The 13731-nt window shown below is 36.5% G+C and overlaps 1 protein-coding gene across 4 annotated transcripts in view; it reads left to right on the top strand.

Annotated features, from left to right (window-relative positions):
• LOC127627755 (dymeclin-like) overlaps positions 1–13731 on the top strand; it is a 162573-nt gene that overhangs the window by 31323 nt on the left and 117519 nt on the right. For all 4 annotated transcript variants that reach the window (XR_007968568.1, XM_052104290.1, XM_052104291.1 and 1 more), the window contains exons 12-13: positions 2274–2387; positions 2656–2750. Coding sequence is in view for 3 of the 4 variants with exons in the window: in XM_052104290.1 (XP_051960250.1) it covers positions 2274–2387; positions 2656–2750 (209 nt within the window). In the remaining variant the exon portion in view is untranslated. The remainder of the gene's footprint in view (positions 1–2273; positions 2388–2655; positions 2751–13731) is intronic.

Below are 13731 nucleotides of genomic sequence, written 5' to 3'. Positions count from 1 at the left end.
CTTATGATATCTGGTGTGAACGGCTCTCTTGAGGTCATTCCACAGCATCTCTATTGGGTTAAGGTCTGGGCTCTGACTGGGACACTCCAAACGGTGGATTTTCTTTTTTTAAGTCATTCTGTAGTGGATTTACTTCGATGTTTTGTGTCATGACAATGTTTTCATGTTGTATGCGGTGACCTTTTAGGGCGGCTGTGGCTCAGGTGGTAGAGTGGGTCAGCTACTAATCGCAGGTTTGGCGGTTCGATTCCCAGCCCACACGAGTCCACATGCCGAAGTGTCCTTGGGCAAGACACTGAACCCCAAGTTGCTCCTAATGGCAGGCTAGCACCTTGCATGGCAGCTCTGCCGCCATTGGTGTGTGAGTGTGAATGGGACACAGTGTAAAGCACTTTGGTAACCTCTAAGGTTAAAAAAGTGCTATATAAGTGCAGACCATTTACCATTTTTTTTTACGCTATACGTATTGCTGCATGTTCTTCCTAAACAATTCAACCTTAGTTTCATCAGTCCACAAAATGTTTTCCCAGTAGCATTGTGGAGTGTCAAAGTGGTCTTTGGCAAACTTCAGGTGTGAGCAATTGTTTTGTTTGAAAGCAGTGGCTGCCTTCATGGTGTCCTGCCATGAACACCATGCCTGGGTAATGTTTTTCATATAGTAGACTCATGAACAGAGATGTTAAACGTTTCAATTATGCCTTCAAGTCTTTATCAGTCACTCTAGGTTTCTGTTTTACCTCATTAAGCATTCTGTGGTGTACCCTTTGTGTCATCTTGGCTGGACGGCCACTTCTAGATAGAGTACCTATAGTACTATATCATCTCCATTAATAGACAATTTGTTTAACTGTGAACAGATGAATATCTAATCTCTTCAAGGTAACTTTTTAACCCTTTCCAGCTTTATTCAAAGCAACTATTCTTTTTCGTAGGTCTTCTGAGATCTGTTTTGCGATGCATGATCCATGTCAGCAAATGCTTGTGAATAGCGAACTTTAAATGTTTGAGTGCTTTTTATGAGTCAAAGTAGCGCTAACCCACACCTCCAATCTCGTTTCATTAATTGGATGCCAGGTTTGCCAACTCGTGACTCGAATTAGCTTTTTTTGTTGTATTTAGCCCAGGGATTCACTTGCGTTTTCCTCAGCACTGTGAATGTTTAATGGGATACGTTAAATAAAGACATGAACGATTATAATCGTTTGTGTGTTGTTAGTTTAAGCACGTTGTGTTTGTCTATACTTGTGACTTTAATGAAGGTAAGATCTAATTTTATGGGCAATTAATGCATAAAACCAGCTAATTCCAACGGGTTCACGTACTTTTTCCACTGTAAATGTACATGGACGGATTTGCAGATTTTAGCTATGTTTTCAACACAAACTGGACGGTGCATACAATATGCACTTTTCCACCATCGGGGTATTGCAGCATTTCCACTTGAGCATGGTTTCGTGATGTACGATTACAATGAGCGTGAATCGGTACAGAACAACACGGCTCCACAACCAAAACTATTTGAGCAGATGGTGGAAAAGCACCTAATCTCAGAGACATTCAGAGATGTCCAAGTTTAACCCACATCCAACCAAAGTTATTGTTTTGTGCATTTAAAAGCATATTAGTTTGTGTATGTACTGTACAAATGAAGTAATTCTTGTTTAGTTTTAGTTTCCATGATTGTTTTGTTTGTTTAGTTTTTGTTTCACAGACACTTCCTGGGTTTTTTGTGTGTGAACGATATAGGGAATTTCGATTTTTTTCGAACGATATAGGGAATTTCGATTTTTTTCGAACGATATAGGGAATTTCGATTTTTTTCGAACGATATAGGGAATTTAGATTTTTTTCGAATGATATAGGGAATTTAGATTATTTTTTTGTGTGAAAGATATAGGGAATTTTGATTTCTTCCAAACATTATAGGGAATTTTTATATATTTTTTTTTAAAGATATAGGGAATTTTGATTTTTTTTAAGATATAGGGAATTTCGATTTGTCAGTAAATTGTTCTTTTGAGTTTCTTCAATTTTTTCAATTAAATAGTCCACATATCGTTCACAATTATTTATAAGCCAATCCAAAAATTCAATTTCCAGTATTCAGAAACGCCTGGAAAGGTAAAGGGAATGTCATGGAAATTCATGGGTCAAAATGTAGGGAAACCCTTTAAATCATTATCACAGATTTTGTCTTTTATTTTAGTATTAGTTTTAGTTATTAGTATAACCCTGCTTCTGTATCTCTCTCTCTCTCTCTCTCGCTCTCATAGATGTTGAAGAACATCTCGTGGTACACCGAACGTGTTCTAACAGAGATTTCTCTTGGCAGTCTGTTGATCCTGGTTGTGATTCGAACCATCCAGTTTAACATGACGAGGACCAGGGTGAGACTACAATCACAAAGCACTTCAAATATAAACTCTGTTTTTCAATAGAGATGTAATAATGCTTTGTCTGTGTTGATGCAAACCTTTGTTTGCCGCCGGCCCATAATCAATTCATTACATAAGACATTTAAAACAACATGAGGAAAAGGCAAGACTCACAACAACAAGACTGGATGTAGCTTGATGTTAGAGCTGCGAAACTATTCTGTTCAGGGAGTCCAATGAAAAGTAAATAATGTGTTTTTATTGATTTAACCTTCTTTAGGATAAATACCTGCACACAAACTGCCTGGCCGCCCTAGCCAACATGTCGGCCCAGTTTCGCAACTTACATCAGTATGCCGCTCAGCGAATTATAAGGTAAGAGTGCGAGTGACTGTGTGTATTAGATAATACATGTTCTATCAGGAGAGTCAGTTTGTGTCCGTGTGGAGTCTGGCAGCGAGCCAGCATCACAGATGGGCTGATTTGCATCGGTCCAGAAAATAGATCTGTTTGAGATCAGGAAGGTGAACAACTGTTATAGAACAAACACAAACACGCACACACCGTGACAGTTTCGAACAGTTTGATTTAGCCAAAGCTGAAAACAAACCGATCACGTTTCATTGCATGATAGCCCTGATACACATACTGAATTTAAGTGGGTTAAATGCTTGTTGACTTTGGCAGAATAATACGGCGATCACCTCAAATGCACTCAAAATGAGAAACACAATAAAGTGCAGGGTGTTTTCAAAGCTGATGAAAATCAACCATCTTGATTGGTTGGAAATTGCTTCCTGAATAATATCACGTCTTATATAACACGATAAATGTCAGCTTCGTGCCACGTTGTAAACACGTCAAGTATAGTTCAAGATTATTTTGATTTCATAATTTGAGGCGTTCATGTTGTTTTCGTTGTCCTGTCATTATTAAATGCATGTTACCATTTTGCTTTTGTTTATGTTGGGGGGAAAAAATACCCTATTTTTATATATGTTATTAGTTATAGTAATATGGAGCTAAATAAGTGCCAACATATTTTAATATATGCTTGCTCAAAATATCAAGATATTTTGAGCATGCAAAAGGATATTTGGAGTGCACAAATAGTTATTTTGCACACCTAAGATGATATTCTGCATGCACAAGATGATATTTTGACCCCTTCTCCTCTTACTCCAGATTAGTAGAATGATCAGCCAATCAAAATGTATCCCCTCATCTCTGATTGGCTGATATTCGGGCACACTGTAACTATGTGTCCCTGTTAATCAAGCAAGCGATCAAAGCTATGAGCAGAGTGGGTATGAGGAGAGAGCGAGTTAGATTTGCAGGTGCAGAAACGGTGGAGTTTCAGAATTCTGTGCAAATTCACATTCAAATAAACTTTGAAGTGCAAAATGTATTTTGTTTTGCTCAAAATGAATTAATCTTTGCAAGAAGATACATTGCTTTACCAAACTGAGTTTATGCATGTGCAAAAAAACATTCCCCACATTGGCCCTTATCAATCATGGCTTCCTAATAATCTCGATCCATTAATTGGCTGTTTCACTCTACACTCTCCTGCACACTGTTGCACACTGGTGGTGGTTGAGGGGAGCCTCCTTGTTCACTGTGTGAAGAGCTTTGAGTGTAGTGTCAGAAAAGCGCTATATAAATGTAACATTCATTCATTCATTCACTCATTAAAATATCTTGCATGCTCAGAAAAGTTTTGTGCACAGAATATAATTTTGTGCATGCAGAATTTTGGCACAAATATAGCTCCATACAGGAAAGCACTTATAATGGAAGTGAATGGAGCCAGTCTATAAATGGTCAAATACATATCGTTTCAAACTTTATACATGTTAACATGATTTTAGTGTGATAAAATCGCTGTCTTACCTAATCTGTGTAAAGTTACATCCAATACCGTGATTACAGGGTTTTGTTGTCATGATAATGAAGTTGTAATATTGGATATATCTTCACACAGAGATGGTTAGAAAGTGATTTTATCACACTAAAATCATGTTAACGTATAATGTGTGGCTTTGTTTTTGATTACAACAAAATATTGAATCACTACATTAATTCTCCTCCATTCGTATGTGCTTGCAAAATGTTTAAGAACAAAAGAATTGCTCGAGAATAAAATATAATATTAAGCAGAAATCATTGTCAACAGCCTTTAACATGATGTAACAATGGTCGATTTGGAGCTATCATAGAATTCAGAGTTTACAACTTGTAATTCTGAGTTCAACAAAGACATGGGCACGTTTTTATAAGTCAGGAATCTCGTAATTCTGACAATTCCGGAATGACGTGAAGGTAACTTTAGGCCACGTCCACTAAAAATGGAGCATTTTGAAAACAATGACAGTAGGAAACTTAAACTCGTTTTTCAAAATGAAAACGTATTAGAGTGGACGCGACCTAAGCTTGACCATGCCGAGTCGAAAATTCTCTTCATCCTGGTCTTGCTAAACCCTCTTCAGTTAACCTCATTAGCGAGCATGATACTTCGCCAAAAGAAAAATTGTATCACTAAAACTGCAACGTTCTTCTGAAATGTCAGCTGTATTTTCTCCAGCAGTCAGCATTTAATTGTATTTTTTCCCCCCTTTCATTTATTTTTAAATGTTTTATTATTTCAGTTTCTTGGCAAAGTCAATATTGGCGGGAGGATGTAATGCTTACCAGTGGTAGCAATACAAACCTTTTATATAAATGCCTGTTGCAACTCTGCTAATAAGTGGGGAGCGCCGGGCCCGGGACACTAATTGTACTTGTACGTGGCTGTGCAGAACTTGCTTTTTAAGCTGTTTTGTCGAGTTGTGGAGTACTGGCGGTGTTCGTGGATAGCTCATAAGTTAGCTTGACAGTGAGTGCCAAGCAACAGTTTTTGGTTTTGTGTGAGTAAGCAAAGGTCACTGTTTATGGGGGCTAAATTGAATAATTATGTTTTCTTAATTTATTTAAAGGTGGAGTTGCAATTTCTGAGACTTGTGCTGATGTCAATCATCAGGGGCTATTTCCTATGACCTTTTACGGTTTTAACGCAAACCAGATGCTGAAATCCTTGGTGTATTATTTACATTAGACAGTTAATTAAAGGTAAAATGTTTAATTAAAGAATAGGAAACTTTATATGAAGCATACGAGGGCTGCAACTAACGATTATTTTGATAATCGACTAATCTAACGATTCGAATGATTATTCGACTTTATTGATTCGATTATTCTTCATTCAGACTATTCAGCTTGTACCTCGACTTAAATGTTGTATTAAACGTGTTTGCTAACAATAAAGAGGACAAAATCATCTTTTAAAAATACCTCAAAATGACATTCACGGAATTACAAGGGAAAAAATCCTATTTTTATTAAGTGTTTTTGTCTTGTTTTCCATTTAACATGGTCTAAAAATCCTTAAAACAAGATACATTTACTTTAGAAGCAACATATAAGATATTTAGACTTGTTTTTAGAGAATGTATCTTTAATATAAGTGTATTTTATCACTTGTTCTTAATTTTGCCCGTGCAGTGAAGACAAAATACACTATATATTTAGACTTAAGATAAATATATGTTGCTTCTAAAGTAACTGTATCTTGTTTTAAGGATTTTTAGATCATTTTAATACACTTAAATATTATATTCAACATTCTCCAATAACATTGTTTTCTTCTGCAGTATGGTTTTAGATACTTATATTGGAAAATAAACCAAAACGCACAAGTCTAAAACCTATTTATTTATTTATTTTTGCGGTGTATAATGGGTTAAGAATACTCTCGCTCACCATTTGGTCACATCGATTCATCTTTAACTCACAAAAAACAACCTTTTTCTTAATAGAGTTGCTCACCGGTGATTTACTTCCCCATAAGATACACACCGTGACCCACATTATGATTCACCATGTCTTGAGCAATCACGTTATAATCCAGCTGCAGCAAACGCGTGCGAGTGATGAGCATCTTCGCGCGAGACCGTGTATCAGCAGGGAGAAGATTCAAACTCTCACAACTCATATAAGTGGCTCTGACTGCACAGAGAAACACCAGTTTCCTAGCATGTGCTTATTTATACAGCCCGCTTCCTTATTATTTGAACTTTAACCCTCTGGGGTCGACGGACGCGCCGGCGCTTCCTGCTGGATTTTTCAGTCATTACAACATAAAATTCTCCGTCATTTTTGGGCATACAGATAAGTGTAAGACATCATTAGAGATTATAAAGGGTCTACTTTTATTTGTGTACACTCACAATAACAACAAAATTGTGCTTTTGTAAAATAAAGAAAATAAAAAGGGTGAGCTTCCAGCAGTCTCAGTGTTCACAAGCATATTTCTGAAACACGTCACAAAAATGAACTGAAACTTATAGAAACTTATAGGTAGATTATATTTTATCTAGTGTTTATGCTGCCTCATTATCATCAACAAAGCTTGTGCTTGCAAATATGTATTCAGGTGTAAATGAGTAAAATGCACTTTAAATATGCCCATATTAGAAAATCACCATCTTGTTATGATTTCTGAAGGATCATGTGACACTGAAGACTGCAGTAATTATGCTGAAAATTCAGCTTTGATCACAAATCGCATTTTACAATATATTTAAAAAGAGTTCACACAATGTTTGTACTGTATTTTGGATCAAATAAATGCAGTCTTGGTGAGCAGATGAGACTTCTTTTAAATGGTAGTGTAGGTCTAAAACTAAGTAAAGTCTTTATGTAAAGAAAATGTATAGTCAGATTACTTCTTTTAACTAAAAACTTGATTTTGATCATTAAGTCTCCTCACATTCATTCTCTTTCTGTCACATTCCTCATTGATAGCCCCAGGGGAGGGTCTTTTGTCTACTCAGGTGTGAATTACCTCCATATTCATGATAGTTCACTCCTCCTCGCATTTAACCTTTCTAACACTAAAAGTGTCTTACAAAAGTTCAATTACTATATTGTTTTGTATGAATGAATGATCAGGATGGTTTTCACATCATTTTGTAGCAAAAATTCTAGGCTACAAGATCCAGTTCTCAAAAGTCTTGTGGACAATTGTTTACTATGTGTCATATGACTTTATTTCAGTGACTTGTTAGTTTTTTCAAACATCACACATAAACGTGATTTTCTCAAACATGTACACACATGTTGCTCACATATTATTGTAGCCCAGTTTGTGCTGAATACAGTGTTATCAGACTTTAGCCATTAATGTGTTTTTAAGCAACTGAAAAAAGCACAAATATCAAGGCATGTCAAAACTTCTCCAGGGCCCAAAATACCCTCAGACCCCAGAGGGTTAAGAAAGGATGCATTAAACATAACGCCGGGGTGTTTCCTTTTTAGATGCTCTGACAGGCAAGTTTTGCTGAAGCGCAACGCCAGGTACGGCTCCGCTTTATTTCACATCAAGATGACACTGCTTCTGTAATTACTTTTGTATTTTTCTATTATAATTCCCACATACTTTGCAATCTACATCACCTTAATCTGTTTGGAGTGCGTCTGGACTGTGAGCTGTGTAATGATGACGCTGCTCTCCTGCGACATCGTTAGCGTTTCGAATAATCTCATGTTGCGTTAAAAGATCAAACAACTATTCGACAATGGAACTTTTTGTCGATGTTGTTGATAACGTCGACTAATAGTTTCAGCCCTAAAGCATACATATAGGTGTATAAATCATTACATAATACAAGACAATCATAATGTCTTATAAATGTGCTAACGTTTAACGTAACGGATAGCAATTTTCTCAAATGAGCAATAATGTATGCAGCAATATAATGCATTAGAAATTATTTAAGATATGTCATACCCTAATACAGTATGTATCAGATATTAAAAATAACATTTCCTATTGTATTTAAATATGCAGACTTTATAGAGAGTGCTACTGAAGTTTCTTTTGTAAATGTGTAGTCTCTTGAATGGCTGTGTGATGTTTTGGGAGACTCTTTGTATTTCTATTCACCATTTTCCAAAGTTTATCTTTAGAATTGAGGTTTTTTCCATTTTCATTCAATGTCCCTTATGGTTTGTTTTTTTGTCTGTGCTCTGTATTGGATAGAAATGTGTTATTATACATGGAAGAATATCCTGAAATCGTCTGATTTCACGATTTCTCATTATTTCTTTCTGTATACATCATTTGCATTTCTATTACAAAATCAGAGCTTCCACACATATCAAATATAATTGCACAAGCTATTTGAAGTTCTTCTTTCCACAGCTAAAGGTCATCTTCAAAGTACATATAACAGTTTTTGTCAAAAGCGAACAAGCTGTCTATTACTGCAGTCGGCGTCTCCATTCCATTGAAGCTGGTTTTAAGGATATTGTTTTTCCGTCTAATGTTTATGCGTTTCCTGTGGTGGGTGTAGATAGCACCCAGCTGCTTCAGAAATGAGCAAGAACGCTGTGTTTTGCTCTTTGATGCCTCGGTGTCTGTAAAAGTTCAGTATTAAAAGACTTTAATAGCTCCAGGCTGTCAGGACAATTCTGCTTCCTGTACAGACAGGAAGTGTTTAGTGTTATGAGGCCAGCTCTGCATTAGATGAGTTGTATGCAGACCACACAGATCAGAGTGTGTGATTAGATGTGAGTGGTTGTATTTCGTGTTTCGTGAGTGTCATGGGATGTTGATGCTGAAATAGTCATTGCCAATAGATTTACTTAATATGACAACACCACAACACTCACTTCTCTTGCTTTACATTTAGCGTTTACATTTTGACGTAATCAAATTGTGTAATGTAAGTTAGGAAACATCGGAGCTAAATTTTGCACACATTTTAGAAAAAAAATCTCATAATTTTTCCAACTATTTTGAGTCTATTTTTGAAACTACTATATTTTTTTCACAACTATAGTCCGTCCCTGATCGGCCCTAAAGTGCGTCGTTTTCGTTACTATTTTTTGTCTATTTAGCAAATTTTTCTGCAAATATTTGTGGGACTATTTTGCACATAATATTTGTTACTATTTTGAGTCTATTTTACAAATTGTTTCACAAACATTTTTGGGACTCTTTTGTAATAATACTATTTGATGCTATTTTGGGTCTATATGGCAATTTTTTTTTGCAAATTTGTTTAGGATTATTTTGCACACAATTTTCATTACTATTTTTGGGACTCTTTTGCACATAATATTTGTTGCTATTTTGGGGTCTATTTTGCAAATTTTTCGCTATTATGACAATTTTGTAAATTTTTTGGGGACTATCTTGCTCATAATTTTCCACTACAATTTTGGGTCTCTTTCCCACATATTTGAAACTATTTTGGGATTGTTTAGTTACATTTTTGCAACTATTTTGTTAATAATTTTTGGGATTATATAGCACTATGCGTAAAAGCAGTAGTTCCAATTTTGATGATAATGTTGTTTATTGTTTTTACATATTTGCAACATAGATAAGAGTTGCACACAACTGTATATACATGATTATTTAAATTGGGACTAGGGATTCAAATTTTGGCAAAGTCTTTTAACCAGTTAACCGATAAGCCACAGATGTGCAGATTTAGCAATAGCTATTACATCAACATTTGAATGATCAATCTACAGGGCTCACGACTGCTACTCAAATGCTACCCAAAATAATTGATTGCGACACTAATTTAAAATCTAGTTGCCATTGGCGACCGTCGTGTTGTGTGCATTCATATGGATTTTCGTGTGAGTTATTGAATATATTTTTAGAGCACCAGTGTGTCTCGCACCGCTTTTCACCCGTTCTGTTTCTGCCGAGCTCGCTGCACCGCACGCAACAACAAACCCAGCACAAGAGAGTCGTGAACAAATGACTCTTTTGAACCGGGTCTTTTTCATAAATCACCCGAAAAGAACTGAGGGTTTGAACTCAGGAGCTCAGATTAGCAGTTTGAATCAGATTCACTTTCTCAACGAATCAGCCATCAAAAAAGACATCACACTACTATATTCATACTAAACTTTCTTGAATTACCTGTAATGTAGATTCTGAAGAGCAGCACTAAATATTAAATCTTTTATCGTGACTCCAGCCAGGTCTCCTAAGCAACCAAATTGGCCCGGTTGCTAGGGAGGGTAGTGTCACATGGGTTAACCTCCTCGTGGTCGCTATAATGTGGTTCTCGCTCTCGATGTGGTGTGTGGTGAATTGTGTGTGGATGCCGCGGAGAATAGCGTGAAGCCTTCACACATGTTAGTTCTCTGTGGTAACGCGCTCAACAAGCCACGTGATGAGACACGCGGATTGACTGTCTCAGACGCGGAGGCAACTGAGATTCGTCCTCCACCACCCGGATTGAGGCGAGTCACTACACCACCACGAGGACTTGGAGCGCATTGGTAATTGGCCATTCCAAATTGGGTAGAAAATAAGAAGAGATTGAGTAGAGAAGTTGTAAATGCTTATATACCGCTTTTTTTAACCTTAGCGGTTACCAAAGCTTTACTCTGTGTCCCAATCACCCATGCACACACACACTCATACACCAATTATGCGGCAGAGCTGCCAAGCAAGGTGCTAGCCTGCCATTGGATATAATGTAAGGGATAAAAGAATAAATCTCTTATCTCTTATTTTTTTAATTCTCATAATAAATTACAAAAGGGGTGTAAACATTTATGAGACAAAAGGGAATACAAACGTATCTTCTCAACTACATATACTGTTTAATAAACCTCCAATTAATGGGTAATCAGCCGTCTTTTCTTTAGCTTCATTTCTGGTTTCTGAACAGCAATCTAAATCGAGCAATTCTGTGTTTTAGCGACTAAAAACAGCCTTTTGGCTCCTTAATGTTTTAGTTGGGAGCAAATGACTCCCATGTCATTTTTTTGGTCTGGAGCCCTGACGTACGAGTACAAGGTGATAACTTTAACCTCAACCATCAGAATGGGGAAGAAATGTGATCTCAGTGATTTGGACTGTGGCATTATTGTTGGTGCCAGACGGGCTGGTTTGAGTATTTCTGGGATTTTCACACACAACAGTCTAGAATTTTCTCCGAATGGTGCCAAAAACAAAAAGTCCAGTCCAGTGAGGGACAGTTCTGTGGACGGAAATGTCTTGTTGATGAGAGAGGTCAACAGAGAATGGTCAGACTGGTCTATGGTAACTCGGATAACCACTCTGTACAATTGTGCTGAGAAGAATATCTGGGTTGGTGCTGTTTTGGCAGCACGAAGGGGACCTACACCATATTAGGCAGGTGGTTTTAATGTTGTTGCTGATCGGTGTCGATGCTCTTAGATGTCAAGGCTGGCTTGCAGATGTTTGTTTTTTAAATGATACCGCATTATACTACTACTAATCTCCTATATGCATCGGAACATGACGTCTTCACGTACGAAATGGTCCCACAGCGTGCCGCACGCTTAATATTTCCTTGTCTATCAGACTGAGAGGAAGACAGTGGTTTACTTGTTAACAGTGCCCTCATGTGTATATAACATGCCCTACGTGAATATCCCATCAAATGGCCTCTCTGTTGTTTCTTCATTTAACCTCTCGGTTAATTTTTAACCTTTATTATTAGTCCAACAAATTGTTTATGTGGTTAATCGGTTAACCGTTTGCATCCTAGTTGAGATATAAAGTTCACATTAGTGACTCAGTACAGTGCTTAGACTTAGTATAGGAGTGGTGGTGGCGTAGTGGGCTAAAGCACATAACTGTTAATCAGAAGGTTGCTGGTTCGAGCCCCACAGCCACCACCATTGTGTCCTTGAGCAAGGCACTTAACTCCAGGTTGCTCCGGGGGGATTGTCCCTGTAATAAGGGCACTGTAAGTCACTTTGGATAAAAGCATCTGCCAAATGCATAAATGTATTTTTTTTATGCATTTTAAACCTTTTTTGATTCATGCAAATGTCAATGGTAATATCAAATATAGAAAATACGATCAATAAATAATCATGTATTTTCAAATGTGTAAAAATAGCTATTCAGGAACTCTTTAACTAGTATCCTCAGTTTGAGGAAGTGTTTTCCAATTAAGAGCTTCTGTTGACTGACAGAGATTCTCCACGCTTACAATTTAACATCCTCTCGAGTCCTATCCAGGTAAGAATTTTCATGTAGGTCTATAAATGTTATTGATTTATTAAAGTGTCGTTTGAATGGATCGCAGTGGACTGGTAGCGATCAGCCGTGCTAATTGGAATGAAGATGAACTCTTAATCAATGGATATTGATTGCTTTGATCTTAAAGCTGTCAATGAAAGAGCTTTGGACGTGTTTGATTGGTCTGTTACTTTAACAGGAAGCTTAGTATCGTTTTCCTCATCGACTGTGTTTCTCTTCTCTCATGTTCAGTTTTTCATTACTGTAATGCGTCTGGATGTTTTACTTGAGCAATTCTCAACATTTTATGATTCTCGTTAGATTCTCATTACTGTAATGCAATTATGATTTAATATTTTATTTAAATCAGCAATTTAAAGGCAGAACAAGAAATTCTTCCATGATATGTAATTATTTCAGCATTTAAATAATATATAGCATTTTTGCATTACAGTATAATAATTCAAACCACTCTCGAGAAGCGCAGACACATTAGCAGTGGTGTATGTGCGCGCGTGTATGTGTGTGTGTGCGCACAGGTGCACTGAAGGAGCCCCATTCTAAGAGACAGACAGGGTATTTTTAGCTTCAAGTGGCTTTCAGAGACGACTGAGTGCTGCTCGCCGCTGTGTGTCCCATTAGCACAGTGAGAACACCACCTGCTCCAGACAGACTGAACAGACCCTTCAGACACCAAATGAAGCACTTTAATCATCAGACAACAAAGAATCACTTCTATTGGCTGTGGACAGACAGACATAACAGACACAGATTCAATATTGTTTGCAGAGTTATTAAAAATAATGTCATCATTTACTCACTCTCATGTTGTTCCAGTGTTGTTGTTTTATTAAATCACAGCACCACGTGGTTTGATAATCACATTGGGTCATATCATGATTTTATTTTATTACGGTTAATACCTCAATAATACCTATTGAAATATCGGTGCATAAGAATTAATTTAATTTTAAATACATATTATAACCATTTATTGAAAACTGTAAGTAAAAGGCATACTTTTTAAGGACTATTTGTGCTCATTTTTGTCTCTATTTTGCCCATTTTCTGGGCGACTATTTTGTATGTAATTTTCCCTACTATTTTTGCTACATTTTCTCAGCTTTTTTTAAAATTTATTTTGTATTTTTTTTTTACAATTTTGCACAGTTTTTAGGACAAAATAAATAAAATAATATATATATATATATATATATATATATATATATATATATATATATATATACATATATTCTACATATTATCAATTAAATATGAACTCTAACCCTA

Source organism: Xyrauchen texanus, chromosome 34 (assembly GCF_025860055.1).
Source record: "Xyrauchen texanus isolate HMW12.3.18 chromosome 34, RBS_HiC_50CHRs, whole genome shotgun sequence".
Classification (NCBI taxonomy): domain Eukaryota; kingdom Metazoa; phylum Chordata; class Actinopteri; order Cypriniformes; family Catostomidae; genus Xyrauchen; species Xyrauchen texanus.
This window is presented reverse-complemented; position numbering and strand designations above follow the sequence as displayed.